Raw genomic sequence first — 14,937 nt, forward strand, 5'->3', positions numbered from 1 at the left:
AAAGAATGCATTTTTCCATCTCGCATCTCATCATGACACGGCATTCTTAAAACGTGGCGATGGCGCTCAAGTTAAAAGTACTTCAACTTTTAAAAAACATGTCTCTAGACCTTGCGCCATTTGACCTGACCTTTTCCCATTTCATGGCCTATGTCTCTTGTGTTATTAACAGAAAAAACGCATTCTGTGTGAACCGGCCCTTACAGTACTATTAATACTTAAAGGGTTAGTTCACCCAAAAATGAAACTTCTGTCAGTAATTACTCACCCTAATGTTGTTCCAACCCCGTAAGACTTTCGTTCATCTTCGGAACACAAATTAAGGTATTTTTGATTAAATCTGAGAGCTGTCTCACTCCTCCATAGGCTTCTATGTAATTGAAACTTGCAGGCCCATAAAGTTAGTAAAGACATCGTTAAAATAGTCCAAGTGACTACAGTGGCTCAACCATGAGTTTATCAAGCGACGGGAATACTTTTTGTGTGCAAAAACAGCGCAGCGCTTCTGGGTTGTACATCAGAACGTAGGCACACTATTGGCCAGCATCACACACATGACCAGCGTCGGCCAATAGTGAGCCTACGTTCTGACGTAAAACCCAGAAGAGCTGCGCTGTTACACTACGTGATAATGTGACATTAGGGTACACCTACCTAACGTAGCCCTACTGACGGTAACAAATTTGCGCTGTTGAGGCTTGCGCATTTATTTATAACATAATATACAGTTAAGAAACATCATATGACCAAAAGTGCTGTTTTCCTGAATACCATCACGATTGAAAAAGAGACACTGATTTCATAACAGTTCAATAAACAAATAATTAAAACTAAGTCACTTACATTTTAGACGCATGACTGTTTTTGTTGTTTTAGCAGCGAAAATAGTTCAAAACAAAGATCACAGCAGAACCATAGCGCAACTCACAGCAACACTCAGTCGTGTTTCATTACTGAATCGTTTGAGTCAAAGATTCAATTACCCATTCATAAACTGCCTCATTCTGAATAAATCAGCCGTTTGAACGAATCATTTGAATGAATGACTCAATGACTCATTCATTAAAACGGTCACCTGCCGCCACCTACTGGTGGTTTAGTTTCAAAGTATCATTCTTTTCAACATTCCTTATTTGTATATTCAAAAAAATATTTAAAACAATCTCATAATCTCATTTAATACAGCTGTAATCTTTCAATGTAAATTATTTAATTTGATTGTTAACAGCCCTATAGTGTCTTACTATCCTAATTGAATGCACTGATCAAATTTGAGAATTTGAAATGAAAGATGGAGCATACATTTAATAAAATTAGGGAAAAATGCCCTGTATAAAGGTAAAAAAAAAATTCTGACAAGATTGTTTTCCAACAGTAATGTAATGAAACATTGACATTACTGTTGGGAGTAATGTCAAGAGTAATGGGAGTAAACAAGGGAGTAAAGCCTCTGTTTAGGCTATTAAAGAAATGTAATTTTGCCAAAAGAAGAACTTTTATTTTAAATAAATGTAAATTTTAAATCAGCCTACTTCAGTGTGATATGTTACCATATTATCATGCATAACACTGAGAATTTGAATAATTGTAATGTGATGATCAGGTGCAGATATCTAAATCAATGAATATCATATAGGCTCGGGCGGTTGGATTATTTATTTTTAACATCGGATTCGGGTGACTCAAAGTGCACCAGATTAATGAATTTAAAACTTTAAAATGCACAAAATTTTCTTCAGGGGGCATGCCCCCGGACGCGATATTTTTTTTCACAGGATGGTAGGGGAAGACTCATGAATATTCATTAGGGAACTCATCCCTGATTGGTCTGATGACCTACCCCTAACCCCGCCCCTAAACCTACCCGTCACTGTGGGTCTGATGACTTACTCCTAACCCCGCCCCTAAACCTACTCGTCACTGGGGTTAAGACCAATCAGGGATGAGTTCCCTAATGAATATTCATGAGTCTTCCCCTACCATCCTGTGAAAAAAAATATCGCCCCCCGGACCCCCCTAGAGGTACAGAGGTCCATCGGGAAACACCGTATATGATAGTCTACGAAAAATACTAATTTAATTATCTTATTATTAAAATGCATTAAACAGTTTTATTGCACACCTTCCAGCCAGTCAGAATAGAGTATTCAGACAGACCATGGTATAAATTAAGGGGAGATATGGCAGGTAAAAACATCGTTTTTTTGTTTTTTTTCACTGGTCAATTTTGAGATTTTGGGCTATTTGTCTTCAATAACATGTTTTCTTTCAGACTTGTGGTGAAAAAAAGTCCAAAATACACATTTAGGTCTTTATTTTACTACACTTTGTCTATTTGCATCTGTAGATTTCTCCTAAATTCAACAAAAGTTGGCGTTCTAAATCAACATGCTGCTCCGTGATCGCTGTCTGCACCATGTCATCACATATACCGTTGGAAAGCTCTCTCTCTCCTGTACAATGTTGTCCGATCCAAATATGGTCATTTCCTTTTTTATCAGCAACCAATCGTGAAAGTACAATGGGGCATTTTACTCTAAAAGCGAAATCGCATTGGCTGATGTCAATTTCTGACAACGCGATTCGTTCAGATTAGGGCTGTTGGAACGAATTCCGAAATTAGAATATAATTCGAATATTAAAAAAATCAATACTATTCGAATGCTGAAGTTACTATTCGAATATTGTTTTTTTAATGTATTTTTAATTTTTTTATATATATAAACAGGAAAGAGGCCGGACTATGCATAAATTGTTTTATTTGCACAAACGCGTTTCAAGAAGGCACGCGCCGAAACGCGTTTGTGCAAATAAAACAATTTATGCATAGTGCGGCCTCTTTCCTGTTTAACGTTATATATTCTTCTAATCATCAGGCCAGCATTCTTAAAGTTTAAGTTTAATCATTGAGTGATGCCTGCTCCTATTCCCATTCATTAATTTTTTTTATATGGAATCTTGCCTTTCTCGCCACCTTGGCTTACACACATGTGAAAATAAAATGCTTTTGTTTCGTCTGATGAACAATAACGTTTTTGAATCGTAACACAATTGTGCACGTTATCCTCGCTGTATCATCATAACAATACTGTCAAAAATGGTAAATGTTTAACAACGTAAAAAAGCGCCCGTGAAGCGCAAATATCTTGGTGAAAACTCAACGGATTCGGCGAGCACCAAACTCGTTGGAACCGTCTAGTCGAACTGAAAAGAACGATATAAGTTTCAGAATTTTTGGTGGTGTTTTAGCGGAGATATTAGCCGAAAACCATCGGTAGCGCTTCAACCATATTCAGCACGAATAAAATGTTTATTGTAATGTTAGATATCCCTCTAGTGGACAGAACGTGTAACAACAACCACATGCTATTGGCATTGGCGATCCATAAGCCTGAGTAATGTCGTAAATATTAATAATAGGATGAATTTGAGCATTTAATATTCGAATATTATTCGAATATTAAATAAAATAAGGAATGGAATTCGAATAGTATTATAGAGGAAGATTGACAGCCCTAGTTCAGATGCATCACGTGACGTGGTCTGACATTTCCACGGGAGTTCAAAATGTCGAAAGAAGTGTGACTGTCTGTGTCCTCCAAGCACACATATAGAAAAAAATGGTAGTAAAAGTAGAACATTTCTTTAAAAAATTGGTCACTTTTCTTCATGAAACTTTTGCCTCATCCTTCTCTTAAATACTTTTCCATCGAGCAATGTTGTTTCTGTGAGTGCAGTGAACTCTGTGAGGTGAACAATCCCCAGCAGACAGAGACCTGCAGGCAATGGGAGATTCAGGAGCAGAGGCCATGTTTATGCTCCAAGACCTGAAAAAGGTGAAGAGCTCAACTGAAATGAACCATGACCCCGCCAACACCACATGCTTGTAGGATTCATTTCAGTGGTGAGAGTGAACCACCCCAGGTACCAGCCCCAAACCCAACTGGCCAATTAATTTTCATTGTGTGTACGCAAAGAAAAACAAAACAAGCCTGTGTTGTTTGTGCAAATGTGCATGAAACTGACTTCCAGGTTTAATTAACTAACACTCCAATCAAAAATGTATGGTCGGTAAAAATGTTTAATGTTATGAAAGAAGTATCTCATGCTCACAAAGGCTGCATTTATTTGACCAAAAATACAATAACAGTAATATTGTGAAAAAAATACAATTTAAAATAACGGTTTTCTATTTGAATATATTTTAATAATATAATTGTAAAGACAAACATTTCTGTTAGAAATAAAGTGCACTGATGAATCATGCACAATAGGACTGAGAACATGTATTATTAAAGTAAACAGTGTCAATTTTGATTTCATGTTTATTTTAAGTTTACCAAATTCATTCATTTTGATCTGGAATGTTATAAAAATAAGTATCCCAAACCCCTAATGGTTAGTATGATGCATTATAATGTAAAACCACTTTACAGGATGATATATCAGTCCATGAACATTTATGACTTTTGGAAATTCCATGAACATGTTGCAGCCTCAGCAAAGTTTCAGAGCGCTGCTTCAGTTTCAAGACATTTAGAGCAGCTACAAGGCGCCACATCCTCAAGGAGTTTCTAAAGGCCTGCGGCTCAGCCTCTGTTGCTGACTTCAGCACGACCTCTGCACTCTTTCTCTCTCTTGTTCTGTAATTTCCATTCAGAAGATATTACCAACCACCCTCATTGCCTCCATTAAGTCAAAATAATTACAGCTGATCTCCTTTTGTAATTTGCCTGCAGTGTGTTTAATTGTGTTTATACACTATTGTTTAAAAGTTTGAGGTTGATAACATTTTTTAAATGTTTGCGAAAGAAGTCTCTTATGCTGTCCAGGGTACATTTAATCAATAAAAAATACAGTTAAAACAGTATTATTGCAAATTATGATTACAATTTGAATATATTTTGAAATAATTTATCATTTTTAATAATTTATTGTAATTTATTCCTGTAATGTCAAAGCTGAATTTTCAGCATCATTACTCTAATCTTCAGTGTCACATGATCCTTCAGAAATCATTCTAATATGCAGATTTGCTGCTCAAGAAACATTTCTTATTATCCATGTTGAAAACAGTTGTGCTGCTTTATGTTTTTGTGGAAACCCAATCGTTTTCTACTTTCTAAAGGTAGTGTACAACATGTGTTAAGAGTTTTGTGGATCAACTGTGATTCACTCTACAAGGAAAAGGAAGTCATTTGCGTTTTGTACGACACCACTTTGTGAACTGGCTACATTCATGCTCTATTCCCACTTTTTTCTCTTCTTTTAATCCTGAAGAAAAGCTTAGAGAGGTGGCCGCGTGCTGAGAGGAAAGGGAAAAAAACAGGAAGGGACAACAGAAAACAAGCTTAAAAACCTGGAGTCTTGAATGAGTTGATGTGCCATCTCTCCAAAAGCAGTTACAGAAAACATCCTCTTATCATCGGCAGGCCTGAAGAAATCCACAGTGTGTGTTTGTGTGAGATTTCACAAGGCGACTGTCCCTGCACTGCTATAACCTCCCTTCTCTGACACTGGTTATATTAAACTGCTGACATTAAGAAAAGTCACATGCCCCATTGCTGAAATAAAGCTAGCAGGGGCAAAAATAGCCCCCCTGGGTTGCCTTACATATTGAGGACTAAATAAAGATGTCTCATTCTGACTGTTTCTCATTGCATTCCCAGGCTGAAACACAGAATCAGGTGGTCTTAAAAACAGCAGGAAGACACAGTCTAGCATACAACAAAAGCACGTGCAGCGCATGTTTTGGTGTAGCACGTTTTGCGCTGTTGTACTTTTGGCTGTATGTTTCATCGTGCCTTAACCTGTTAACTGTCACCCCCCTTTTTTGAATAGACATGAAAATGCACATTTCGAACATAAATGGTTGTAATTCAAGAATGCTTTGGAATATAGACATAAGATTGGTCTTGTTTTAAAGAAGACATTTGGCAGATGTATGTAGAAGTGAAATAAATTAAGAAAGTGAAACAGAAAAAAAGTTATAGAAGTTTGAGTTTATGGAAATGTACAATGTAAAAAAATTAATTATTCATATTTTATATAAAATATATATTTTCAAAACCTGGGCTACTCTAAAACTGCAGAAAAATCAAAGCCAAAAATCTGAACAAGTTGTGTTTCAAATTTTAGGTTGATATCTCAAAAAATGAGCTTTCAGTAAGATTTTGTTTGGGCGCAGTACCAAACTTTTTCACTAGATGAACACCAGACTCCATTACTGCCCATATAAGGGCGCCTCCATTTCCATATGTGTTTTGAGTGATATGAACCATTATTTCCACAATTTTCATACAATTTATGAAGTAGAGATCCTATTCAGAAGTAGTATGGGAAGTTTGGCAGATTTTGATATGAATTCAACCTCTAATAAACACATACAAAGAACACACACGTGCGTCATAGCTCGCTGCCACATCACAAATGGTGAATTTATTATTTTTTTCTTTATATTTAAAACATTTTCAGACTTTTTTTTCTAAAATAATTGAATGGATGCTATCTTTTGAACTCTTGGTATGAAGGTTTCTACAATTTTTTTTCATGATTTTTCATGTTCATTGCTATTTCAAAATAAAGGTCTGAACACGCCTTTGGAGTATGAAAATATTCTTGTTGCAAATTGATAAATTACGGCTCCTCTGTAATTTATTTTGAAAATCAATCACCAAATATGGAAACTAGAGATTGTAAGCTTTCAAATGATATATAGTTTGTCAATATTACTTAAGGTTTTCACTAAGATATTATTGTTTTAAAAATATAATGGCAAACGTCCCACCTGTGGGACGGTGACAGTTAAGGGACTCCCTTCATACACCCTTTACACTCTGAACTTCCCTTAAAGCTTCATGTCTCGTTCCCCTATTTCCACTCCTCCCTCTTTCTCCATCTCTCTATCTATCTTTCTCCTTCCTACCCACTGCTGGCAAGTTGTTTCCCTGTGTTGCTCTGTGGTTGCTATGGTGAAGGCCAGCCGGTGCGTGTGTGTGCATGCACGAGTATGATTGAGTGTGTGTGTGGGTAAACCCGAGCCTAAGGGGGTGGGGAGGAGACTCAAGGTCACACAAAAACACTCGCACTCACAAACACACACACTGTGACCTCTTGCCCCAAAACGTGGATTAGCGCTGACATACTCTCTGTGCTTACTGGACACAGTAAGAGTCTGTTCACCGATGCAGTGTTTACACAACATATGCCTCTGTGTGTGTGTGTGTGTGTGTGTGTGTGTGTGTGTGAGTGAGAGAGAGAGTGAGAGAGAGAGAGAAGGGATAAATAGAGGTATACACACAGAGAGCACTCAGACCCAGGAGGCTGGGTAACCTGTTGTTTAAATAAGGTCAATACACATACTCTCTCTCTCTCTCTCTCTCCCTCTCCCTCACACACACACACACACACACACACACACACACACACACACACACACACACACACACACACACACACACACACACACACACACACACACACACACACACACACACACACACACACACACACACACACACACACACACACACACACACACACACACACACACACACACACACACACACACACACTATGTGTAAAAGGCTACACTAGGACTCCCACACAAACACATCAAGATAAACATTTGTTTAGAGTGTACAGCATTTACCATGGTGTGTATCTCTCTCACCCCCTCCGTTCGCACTGTGCTGTGTCCTACCCTTCAGTCTTCAATCCACCTCAGATACAGCCTCAGGCTACTGTACAACAAAAGCACTGCACTCATGAGGGTATACAGACAACAGGGTTGCTCCCCAGGAAAAAAAACAACACAAATGTCTCTGGTCAGCACAGAAAATCACCCACCTTGAGATCTGAGGGTCACCAAGGTCAGCCATTTTGTTTTTCTGTTAGCTGTTTTGTTATCTGATACTAAAGCTAATATCTTTGGGATGAATTGACAGACTATTCAGGATTAAATTGTTTTACCACAGATATGATTTTGAGTTTGTAAAAACAAATAAATGTAAATCTAAACCACTTATAATGGACGCCTATACAGTGATTGTAAAGCAGTGAAATAAATTTGTGTACAATTTTCACAAAGGATTTTTTTATTATTATTACCGACTTTTACTTGCCCTGATGAAAATACTATAAATATTTATTTTTTCATTAACTAAAAAGTGTTCCTGTAGCTCAAACAGAAGAGTATAGTGCTTGCATGGGTTTGATTCCCAGAGAATGCATGAACAAATGATAAATGTATACCCTGAATGCAATATCTTAGTCACTAAAAGTCACTTTGGATAAAAGTGTCTGCCAAATGCATAATTTAAATGTTATGTTTGATTTACTTTTTTCTCTCTCCAAATAAATAAATAATAATAAAATAATAAAATCTTCACAAATAAGTTCTTTTAAAAAACATGGTAAATGAAATTCATAAACAATTTAGGGCCCTGATAAACCCGGTTTCCATGATTTTCGCACAAGAAAACCAAGAACAAAAATTTTTATGGAGCAAAATTTCACCTACAGGAATTACATTGGTGAAAAGTTCCCTGCTTAGTGCCTGACAGGCTGATCATCCCTACAGGCTTGTAAGGGCAAAGTTAGAGCCTCCTCAGCCAGTCAGGCATGAAGCAGGTAATTTTCTACAATGGGCATGTTCAGAATGATACTCCAAACTCAAAAGCAACATTTAGACAAGTGCTCAACATAAACATTGGCTTTGCATTTCTGCTTTTAACCTCTCCAGCACAATTGCCATTAGACATCTTCTCTGTGGTAATTGACAGCCTGCAACAGATGCTCTCAGTAGAGTTAACCTAGAATATTCCTTTACCATCATCCTTTTAAAAACACAGGGTAATTTATTTTTCATAAAGCTGATTTCCACCATCTGTGTTGATTCCACTTAGCCTTTTTTAGCCACATAAAAGCTCTGGGTGAAAGGTGCAAGTGAATTTCTCTGAGAATAAAACACATGAACAGATCCTATGGCATATGTAAACTCTGCTGCCCTTTGTGAGCGTCTGTGTGTTTAACCAGTTCAATTGTAATCTTTCACTCACACATACTTACATTTAGGAAAGTCTAAGTCAGATGGGCTCAGAACTTCTCTGTCTCCACCAACATGTGTGCTGATTTTGGTTAACAGCAAACCCAGCGAGATGCGAGCAAGGTTTGTAGGGCATTACACAGCATTCCTCATTGATCTCTGAACTGTGAATTAGCCCAGTCCAAACACTAGCAGTAAACACTGTCACTTTGTTTTGCTGGTGTTTGTCTGGCTACTGTACACTGCAATCCGCATGCGGCCTTCTGTTATGGCAGCTTGACTTACACACAACTGATAGAAACACTCACACACGTTTCTCGATTTCACCAGAAATCATGTCTCTGTTTCTCTCACAATAATTGGAGTGGTAAAGTATGTGTTTCTGGTTGTAACATTAGACTGCTCTTGCCCCAGTAAAGCTAATTTTATGACCTTCTCTTAACCTTGTTACCTGTGTAAAGTCTACCATCCACATAAGGTCATAGTACTGTAGGTGGACTGTAGGTGGGGCTGCAACAACTAATCGATAAAATCAATTACAATCGATAATAAAAATAATCGACAACGAATCCGGTTATTGATTAGTCACGTCTGCACGCTGTGCACGGAAACCATCCACCAGTCACTTAGCTTTACAGTAGTGAATAACACATTTCTTTAGACAAAACGCATATGTAAAATAGCGGAGGACACAGAGCGAGCTACTGCGGGGAAAGGTGTCTGACCCAAGTTATCTGAAACATGAGAATGCTTTATATTAAAGGGGTACCTTACCGGTGGCAAAACAGGCTTTCAGTCTATGCAGTAGGACTAGGATGCAGGACTTTTGCTGACAAATAAACATGAATTTCTCAGTCCAGAGAACTCAGAGAATGAGTAAACATGGTTCACTTCATATTCTACCAACATTGTAACAATACTGTAAAGGGGGTTGAAAATCGGCAGTTACATTTGATGCGCTTCAAACAAAAGCATAAGCTTTTACCGCGTCTTGCCCTGCCGTATTTTGAGAAATGCATGTGCTGTTTAATGCTTTTGAGACAAGTTTTCCTCAGTACATAACTTACATTTTACTGTTATATGCTTATCTGTAAATTAGGTCTAAGTCCTGCAAGTATTTCCTTGTTTCATATTCCGACAATAAGCGAGTCTCCGTTAACCTGAACAGAATTCAATAACCAAGCGTCAGTGCGCGTAAGCGACGGAGCGCAGTAGAACAGGAGTGCAATAATTCTGGCTAAAATATTTATTGTAAAAAAAATACAATAAAGTAAGTATAGGTTTAAAATTCTACATGCAACACAAGTAATCATTTTTATAATAGCAGTAAAGGGATTGTTATTGGAATAGCCTATTAGTGTAATATAATTACTGTGTTCAGATGATTTAATCTTTTATTAAATAGGAGCTGTTTTTACAAGGTTTGCTCAGATCGATATCTACACTATTTAACAACAATACTTTTAAATAGTCAATTTTCTGTTCAGATTAAAATAATCGTTAGTTGCAGCCCTAGCTGAAGGTGAAGTATCCAGTCAGATCATCCACACACAAACACTCATTAACATTCACTTACACATTTTAGTATTATTTATATACTATTATAGTATTTATATAGCTTTTATTTTAATATATATTTAGCTTTCTTTTTTCATGTTTTTTTTGTAATTTTGTTGTGCTTTTGTCATTTTATTTGTTTTTGTTTTTTCTATTTAGCTTTAATTTATTTTTCAGTTATATTTGCAAAGGCAACATTTCTAAATTCTAAGGTCTTCATCTAATATTTATATTTTATTTCAGCTTTTATTAACAAAACAATTTTTGTGAACAATTACAACACTGACTCAAATGTTCTTTTCAGGTTACAAACAACACCCTGTTTTTTCAATTCCATTTTATGTTTACATGGTTTCTGAGTTAAAGGCATATGGAACAGCATTAATAACTACAACATTAGAAGAACAAGTATATTTTGTGTAGCTCTTATTAGTGGCTATACTAGTGGCGGTTTGTTCGCCTATTAATAGCCACCTTCTTTTTGGTTCATTAGTCAACAAATGCTCGGTAAACACAGCAAGTGCAAGTAGTCATAGATCACATTTCAAGTTAATTTCAATATCGTTCCATTCACATACTATTTCATCTCAGATTTCATTATTGTTTTGATTTATTTCTGTAATAACTATTTTCTCATTAAACATGGTTTGAGGTACTACCTTCTTTGCCTTCTCTGTCAAACGCCCAGATGCACACATAAAAACACACAAACAGCGTCTGTAGTTTACACCTGGCATACAGGTGTATGGGTCTGTCCTAACTGTCCTGACTAATTGGCAGCGCAAGTGCTGCTGACGGCAATATGGCTCAGTGAGTCTGTTCACCGTCTCTAAGGTCCAGTCACCGCAGAGAAGCTCACTCCCGGGACAGATGGAGTCTGCGGTGTCACCTGCTGACGTCACAACAACAGATACTCCACAGTAGCAGCCTAAGACTCCAGCAGCGCATGCCCCAGAAAGCATCATGGGAAACATTATCGCAAACAGCTGTTCGCTGAAAGGTCTGATGGTATGGGAGAATTTCCATGTGCAGATTTTCCCAAACGGAACCAGGGGGTTTCAAAACCACAATCAAACAGCATATAAAAGAGTCAAAATAAACACAAACCAAAGACAAGTGTGAAAATACGATGTTAACACTTTACAGTAAGGTTAAATTTGTTAACATTAGTTAATGCATACCATTAACTAAACATTTTTAATGCAGTTTTTATAATTCAAGGTTAATTTATACATGTACAATTGCTCATTTATAATTAACAACTTTTAATAACACATAAGTTATACAAAAATGTATTACTATATGTAGAAAAGAAAATTAATTTAGATTAATAAATGCTGAATTTATTTAATCACCTGAAATGATTAAATAATCTAAATTATTAAGGTTTGCTCAGATCCCACCATTTTTATTACTTGATTGCTAAGATTTATCAAAATTACTGCAGATGCATAGGCTGGTCAGCCTATTCGGATCGTTTGCAGATCGTTTGCATATCTGTATAGATGCCAATCGCTTAAACATGTTAACCTTTGATTTTTTTCTGTTCAAGTATATCTGTTCAGAATATTATTACCCATAATAGCTTTATACATGTTAAGGCTCGCATCGCATAGTTTTCCCTATTCATTTAATTCGCCTTTTGTAAAAATATGATCAAATAACAGGACAAAAAAACTAACAAATAGATATTTAGCCAGGTTTTCTAGCAGTTTTTCCCTGTGGGTGGATCAGTGTGTGTCTACCACTGAACAGACTTCATTAATGTGAGGTAATTATGCATCCTCAGTCATAGTGTGAGGGGAAGTGGGGCTATGATGTTAAAGAGTTAGTCATTAATACCCTGAAATAGCAAGTAAGGCACGCTCGTACAACACTGATTCTCATGTGCATACAGGTGGTTGATGTTTAAGCATGAAAGGCTGGAAGTGGGAAATAAATCTCAACAAACAAGACAAAAATCTCTTTTGCAAAGGACAACTAAGCCAGTTTGAGATGATTTGAGCTTTTTTGATATGGTGAGTTATCCTGTTGGAAGTAGGTATCAGAAAATAGGTATGGTCACTGTGGTCATAAAGGGATGGACATGGTCAGCAACAATACTCAGGTAGGTTGTAACGTTAAGTAGGTTGTAGCCAAGACAATACCCTTCACACCATTACTCTACCAGCCTGAACAGTTGATACAAGGCATGATGGATGTTGTTTACTCAATATTCTGACCCTCAAACTAACCAAGAGGAATTGGAACAAAGGGCATTGTAAAGGCAGCCCTGTAGTATAAAAGAGGGGAGATGTCTGATAATGAAAGATGATCATGCAGGTAACATAACGAAGGTCATAAACAAGGAATAACGGCCAATTACACCCCAAAGACAGAGGTGTGACGAGGCAGAAATGCAGGTCTGTTATTGTGGTGGTTTAATGGACCATTTGATGCCAGAGGTTATGATTCAGGGGAAAGGCCGCCTTCTTTTCCTCACACGTTCAATGATCTTGGTTCCTGAGTTGTGTGTGCTTCATTAAGGCTACCACAAAAGAGGCCACTGCCTCCAAGACCATAAAATATTTACCAACAAGCTCTCTCTTTCTCTCTCTCTCTCTCTCTCTCTCTATGAGAGTTAGCCTCAAGAGAGTGCCAGGTAAGTTTACCTATCCGTTCAGGAGTACCACATGATACAGCAGGTTACTAATTTGGCTTCATTTTACATAAATGATGCCATCAACTCTACTGAAGTACGCTCCCACCGGTGAGCAGCTAGTAGTAGCACAAATGCAGTCGGTATTAAATAAAGTCTCTAATCAGACTGCTATACTGCCTGCTTAGATCTAACTGACACCAACACAGTCCCGCACTAGCTTTTACCCAGTAAAATGAATTTTATGACCAGTAATGAGGTTACTAGGCCACATAGCAGACACTTTCTGTGTGGTCTCGCTTCTCAAGTTCTGCTTCCTGTGAGGGAACGGATGGGATCACGCTGTTCCCACTTTTGTGGCCAGCGTAATGAGTTCTACAAAATAAAGGCTACAAGGCTTTGTATGAAAATCCAAAACCAAATTTAACGACTGGTGGTAATCAACAAACAAATGTATTCAACCAGGAAATATAGCCAGGGAAAATGACATCATCAGTAAAAGTCCTGTTGTGGAGACTCACCTTGACGATAGGGTGTCCCCCAGACGCGGCTTTGACAGCCCCTCGGCTGCCTTCGGTCTCATAATGAGCTCTGTGATGAGCTTTGGGGTGAACCTCAATCTTTAGTTCATACTGCCCATACTGATTTGGCAACGGCCAGTCCAGGGGAGGCAGGGATGATACCCTGTACACAGACCAAGAGCAACATAAACAGAGCAGTTACACAATGCATAGTGATGGGTCATAGATATTGTAAAAAATTAAGACATACAAAACAAGATTAATCATTGAGCAGCTATGCAACATTTTAGGATGCATCGATTTCATGTTCTTTTGCTTGTCACAACCACAGAAATTCAACAAATCTTATTTTTCCAGGGTTGGTGCTGGTGCCAGAAACGGTCCCCACTCCCCATGAAAAAGTGCTATGCAAGACTGTGATTCCGGACAAGAAAAACTGGCTTGGCACAGCTTGCATCTGCACCTAGATTCATACAGCTGTGGTGTGTGTGTGCCACAATGCATTTCGCCATATGCCTGTCCACTGAGATACAGGACAAATTAGAAAGTTCTCAAAGAAAAACAAAACAAAAAAGAGTGTATGATCTTTTGAGCTGTGAATTGGATGTTAAAATATGGTTTTAAAATTATGAATAAGACTTGTGATCAAAGACCATGATTACCTTTTGTAAGGGCAGGTTAAATGCTAACAGTCAGTAACATGTAATATTTTTTGTGTTGTTCCAAACACAGAAGAATATTTTGGTAACCAAACCATTTTAGTTATCATTGACTTTTTGTTTTTGTTTGTTTTTACATAAAATAAGACATTTCTAAAAATATCTTCTGTAATGTTCCACAGAAGAAAAAAGTAATATAGGGTTGATCAAAATGAAGGTGAATGAATGATGAATGATGATTTATTTTTGGGAAATTTAAGGATATGCAAAACTACATATTTTCTAAATCAACAAAAATTTTTTAACTGATTTTGTTTTCACAGATTTTCTCTTAGTTTAGCTCTCTAACACATCCTCTTACTTTCCTGATCACCCCTCTCCTGTAATATGACATGTACATGCCCTGCTGTCATGGTAACGTTAGATGGATCGTCAGGGGAAATTTGAGAAGGCTGTGTGTGACGGTAGTGACCTAACGATAGTGGCCTAGTGGCCTGAGGAAACCAAACAGCTTTA

At 37.4% G+C, this 14,937-nt stretch overlaps 1 protein-coding gene across 1 annotated transcript in view; it reads right to left on the reverse strand.

Moving 5' to 3' along the window:
• Positions 1–14,937, reverse strand: part of nfatc3a (nuclear factor of activated T cells 3a) — a 145,150-nt gene that overhangs the window by 52,920 nt on the left and 77,293 nt on the right. Inside the window, exon 3 of the mRNA XM_056265442.1 lies at positions 13,763–13,925. Coding sequence (XP_056121417.1) covers positions 13,763–13,925 — 163 coding nt within the window. The remainder of the gene's footprint in view (positions 1–13,762; positions 13,926–14,937) is intronic.

The sequence above is a fragment of the Rhinichthys klamathensis genome, unplaced genomic scaffold (genome assembly GCF_029890125.1).
Source record: "Rhinichthys klamathensis goyatoka isolate OS25496 unplaced genomic scaffold, OSU_Roscu_1.1 h1tg000232l_1, whole genome shotgun sequence".
Classification (NCBI taxonomy): Eukaryota; Metazoa; Chordata; class Actinopteri; order Cypriniformes; family Leuciscidae; genus Rhinichthys; species Rhinichthys klamathensis.